The 5,077-nt window shown below is 39.6% G+C and overlaps 1 protein-coding gene across 1 annotated transcript; it reads left to right on the forward strand.

Moving 5' to 3' along the window:
* The first annotated feature begins 3,930 nt into the window (after positions 1-3,930).
* On the forward strand, positions 3,931-4,582 carry LOC149218482 (ATP synthase delta chain, chloroplastic-like). Its single transcript, XM_089386570.1, has one exon. It carries the CDS (start codon positions 4,067-4,069, stop codon positions 4,580-4,582), a length of 516 nt encoding a protein of 171 aa, XP_089242696.1. The 5' UTR covers positions 3,931-4,066.
* The last annotated feature ends 495 nt before the right edge of the window (positions 4,583-5,077 follow it).

The following is a 5,077-nucleotide window of genomic DNA, read 5'->3' on the forward strand; positions in this document are numbered from 1 at the left end:
AGATGCTCAGTTAGTTTTTCATACCAGGCTCGTGGTGCTTGTTTGAGGCCATACAAGGACTTCACAAGTTTGCATACTTTGTGTTCATGTCCTTTCACAGCAAATCCTTCAGGCTGGGACATAAAAACATTCTCTTTTAGATCTCCATTCAAGAATGCAGTTTTTACATCCATTTGATGGACTTTCCAACCGTTCTGAGCTGCTAGTGCAAAGAGTGTCCGGATGGTGGCCCATTTCGCTGTGGGGGCAAAAGTTTCCTCATAATCGACCCCTTCCTTCTGTGCAAAACCTTTTGCCACAAGCCTAGCTTTGTGCTTGTCAAGTGAGCCATCAGCTTTGTACTTGTTCTTGTAGACCCACTTGCAGCCAATTGGTTTGGTTCCAAATGGAGGATCAACCAGCTTCCAAGTGCCATTCTTTATGAGGGCATCATACTCCTTCTGCATCGCTTCTTTCCATTCATCATGAGAAGAAGCTTCTTTGAAGGAAGTTGGTTCAAAATCTGTAGACAAGTTCAATTCACAATCATAAGTAACATCCATATCAACAGGTGAATTAGAGTTATCTACATCACCTCCATCTTGTCGGTTTGTATTTCTGGTTCCTGTTGTTCCAATTTCATCAGGATGAACACTTTCAAGTGTCTTTGTCAGCCACTTTGGGGGACCTTTCTGAGATGGACCAGGCTGCTCTGTTGATTGAGTTGGGACTGAATCAAGATTGAGTCTCCCAATTCTATCAATTACATCACTTAAAGGATCATCCGGTGTTGGAGTTTCATGCAAGGGAGATTGTTCTTCAGAAGAAGATTCCACATGTTGATCTAGTATAGGAATCCCCCCTTCAAGATGTGGAATCTGATTATCAAACTCTTGAAATGATTTTGTTTTTGTGAATCTATCCAAGCGATCAAGTTGCCGCTCAACAACACTGTCAGATTTGGATGATTCAAGAAAAATGACATCTCTAGATACAACAAACTTTTTATTTACTTCATCATAGAGACGGTATGCTTTAGAGGTGTTTGAATACCCCAGGAAGATACACTTACGACTTCTAGCACCAAGTTTGTTTCTATGTACTTTTGGTATTAAAGCATAACAGGTGGAACCAAAGATCCTGAGATGTTTTACCGAAGGAACATGTCCATACCACAATTCATAAGGAGTCTTGTTTCTTATAGCACTAGATGGACATCTATTATTTATATATGCAGCACATAGAACAGCATCAGCCCAAAACATTATCTTTACATTTTTGAAGAAAAGCATGGATTGGACCATATTCAAAATTGTTCTATTCATTCTTTCTGCTACACCATTCTGTTGGGGATTATAAGGTACAGTTGTTTGATGTTTGATCCCATGTTGGCGAAGATAGTTTTCAAATTCATTTGATGTATATTCTTTTTCATTATCAGTGCGAATAGACCCAATATGAGATCGTGCATCATTTTCAATCCACTTATGAAAATTCTTGAATGTTTGAAAAGCATCAGATTTGTTCTTCAATAAATAAACCCAACACATCCTGGTGTAATCATCAATAAATGTCATGATATATTTATTTCCATTTGCAGAAGGAACAGGCATTGGACCACATAAATCTGAATGAATGAGTTCAAGCTTCCTATGTGCTCTTGAATGTGAATCATGAAAAGACTGTTTGCTATGCTTTCCTAGAATGCAAGCATCACATTGCTTATGTTTTCTAGGAATTGTAGGCAAACCAGCAACACCATTTTTCTTCAACAAGCGGAGACTATCATAGTTTAAATGTCCAAATCTAGCATGCCATAATAAACTTGACGGAAGTGTACCTTCTTCATGATGAGAAATATATGAGAAATGTTGTGCATGAGCAGAGGTTCCTTGCAGTTTAAGAAGTCTTTCTTCTTCTATACCCCTCATGACAAGTGAGTGGTCAGATGCCTTTCTTACCTCAAGCTTTCCATCAAACATATGAATGGAGTGACCTTGCTGGCGGATGTGGACCAGGGACAACAAGTTTCTCGAGCTGTGGGAGATATAGAACATGATCCAGAAGAAAGTCTGGAAGACCAGGCAGTTTAAGCCTGATTGTGCCAAGCCCTGATGGCTTGATTTTTGACTGATCTGCAAAGTATACTGCTCCATCAACATTGTCAGTGAAATCTTCAAAAAAATCTTTCCTATGAGTCATATGACAGGTTGCTCCTGAATCAAGCAACCAATCATTTTTCGAAGAAGCAAGTGAAGCATTAAACAAATCTTCATTTATTCCAATGTTACATTGTGCCTCAATATAGTGAGCGGATTCAGGTGCTTTACCTTTGTCTGTGTCATCAGTTTTACCTTTCTGCTGATTTCTTCTCTGCTCAATTTTGTCCCATGGTAGCTTGCATGTAGAAGCATCATGTGATCCATTTCGTTTGCAGCGAATGCAATGCAGATCTGCCTTTTCTGCTTGAGAATGTCTGCCCCCCCTGCCTCTGAAGTATCTTCCTCTTCCTCTTCGTCCACCTCTTCCTCTTGTAGAATCTTGAGCAGGATGCTTTTCTTTATGAGCAAGGCAAACAGTCTCTTCAGAAGATTCAGGGACTGTTTTCTTTCCAAAGGCTTTCTCTCTTTCAGCAAACTTTTTCACAAGAGACTCAAAGGTTATGTCTTTAAGATTTCCATTTGCTTGTAAAGACTCAAGATAATTGGAGTAGGTAGGATAGAGTGCTTTGAGAAAGGCAATAAGAGAGATATCCAGCTCAACCTTAGTGGATTTAATATCATGCATTATAGATTTTATTTCAGATGCAAGAGCAAGGGGATCATTATTTTTCAGTTCAAGAGTGAAGAGTTTAATCATGAGCTGAACAACTTCAAGTGCAGAATGTGAATCATAGAGTTCTTTCAGCTTTTGTAAAGCTTCAAAGGCAGTGGAATAGGATGAAATATGACGACTTACTTCTTCATTTACAGATGCTGCGATCAATGCATAGGCTTTGCTGTTCTTGTTTTCCCAAATGACAAGTTCTTTATCTGATGTAGGATGCACAGGGTCTTTGTCTTCTTCTCCGACACACACTCCTTTCCACAACTCATTATAGATGAGGGTGTGTTTTACCATCCGAGACCATTCAGAATAGTTCTCCTTGCCAGTGAGAACTATTCCGACCATAGAGATGATTGAATGCATTCTGTAAAAAAATTATTTCTGCTAAAAAAACTTCTGCTGATAAGAAATTTCTGCTGATAAAAAAAACTTCTACTGATGTACAGTGAAATTGTACTAAAAAAAGGGCAAATACTTTACTGTTTCTTCAAAGCCCTCCAAAGATCCTCACCATATTACATATGTATAGACTACGCATTCAAAACTCAAATGCTGGTTAATGTAACCACAGTGCACACATATATACAGCGTTAGTGCACATATAAAGCATCGCCATCTCAGATAAAAGGAACACCGCATATAAAGTGATCATAAAAAATTTCAATGTATTGTAAATACACCAGCATGCAATCAACGCACTTGTTTTTCTACAAGTCCGAAAGGACTTCTCCACAGAACCGAATCACCACAGGACCAAAATCTGAAAGAGATCCTCGCAACACCTAATCACCACACCTAATAGCCACCAAGAGGAAGACTATTGCACATCCAAGCCTTGCTACTAATCCAAGACAATACAGCCACAGGTTCGAAGCAGATTCGAGACTTTTCAATAGTTTGAAAATTAACTAGGTCATAAGTCCAAAACTTTTCCACAGGTGACAGGTCTGAGACTCCAACAAATGACAAATCTGAACAAATTCTTTACAGGTGAAAGGTCTGAGATTTTAACAGAAGAAAGGATCGAGTCAAACCAAATACATTGACCTTGGCAAACCACAAAAGGCTTACGGGGCTTATATCTCGGGGTTTCCTCGTCAGAACGTCTCAGCAGGCCGTCCTATTTGTTCTCTTCGGTACGATTTTGGCCGTCTGGTTCGTATATTCTTAGGCATATAATGCAGTTGTAGTGGCATTATTGCATAAACGTCAGATTGATCAAAATTTCATCGCTAGGAAACTTTCTGCTGAGATTGTCCAGATGGATACATTAACGCAATCCCTCGCTTCCTTGAATGTACATTCAAGATCATCTGCACAAGCGCTTCACACTCGGGAACCTGTTCAACGACTTCCTGATGCTTTGGCTTCAAGAATCCCACATGCAAATGCAAAAAGTCCTGTACGACGAGCTGTTGTTGTGACGTGTGATTCTACAGCGGGTGGATATGCGGCAGCTCTTTTGCAATTTGCACAGGCAAATAACATGTTAGAGGTGATTAATGGGGATATGGAAATACTTTCTCATTTGTTGAAGAACCAGGAACTCTACGATTTTCTCATCAATCCTATTACTGAAAATGGGAAGAAGAAGAGCATTCTCAAGTCTATTGCAGATGATGCTAAGTTTCAAAACTATACTCTGAATTTCCTGAATCTTCTAATCAGTAAGCAAAAGATTGGCATAGTAAAGAATATCTTGAAAGAATTTGAATCATTATACAATGAACTGACATGGACGTGGAGACTCTATGCTATTCAAAACCTACGAGTGTGAAGACTAGTACCGAGGCGCAGAGCGATTGTATGTGTAACGTTTGAATAGCTCAGTGCTTATGGACGCTAAAACGGTAAGATACGTTCATAAAAACAATGCGCAGTCTCTGGCGTTCATGTTAGTCAGAGAGCGCAGAGAATCATCATTGAGACGCAGGACAGAGGTGCAGACAATCAATGATGCACAGAGAATCAATGACACTCAGGGCAGAGCAGCGCTTAGGATAGAGGCATTATTAGAGGAGTTACAAGGAATCTGGGACCTGCGCTCTGATACCATGTCAGGCCAGGGTAACTCCAGAATAAGCAGAAGAAATACTGATATATTATTTCATTAGAGTACTATTGTTTATATACAAAAAGGAGACGGAACAATTCATCTTCTTGATGACTGTTCACGTTCCAGTTCACCCATCTGTTGAGGATTAGGTGTCAACAAGTTTAATCTGTAGGCATGGCCTTCAGCATGATCGTTTTCAAGATTGTGCACCCAAAC

The sequence above is a fragment of the Pinus tabuliformis genome, chromosome Q (assembly GCF_031772625.1).
Source record: "Pinus tabuliformis cultivar Carrire ecotype Pingquan chromosome Q, CPIR1, whole genome shotgun sequence".
Lineage (NCBI taxonomy): Eukaryota > Viridiplantae > Streptophyta > Pinopsida > Pinales > Pinaceae > Pinus > Pinus tabuliformis.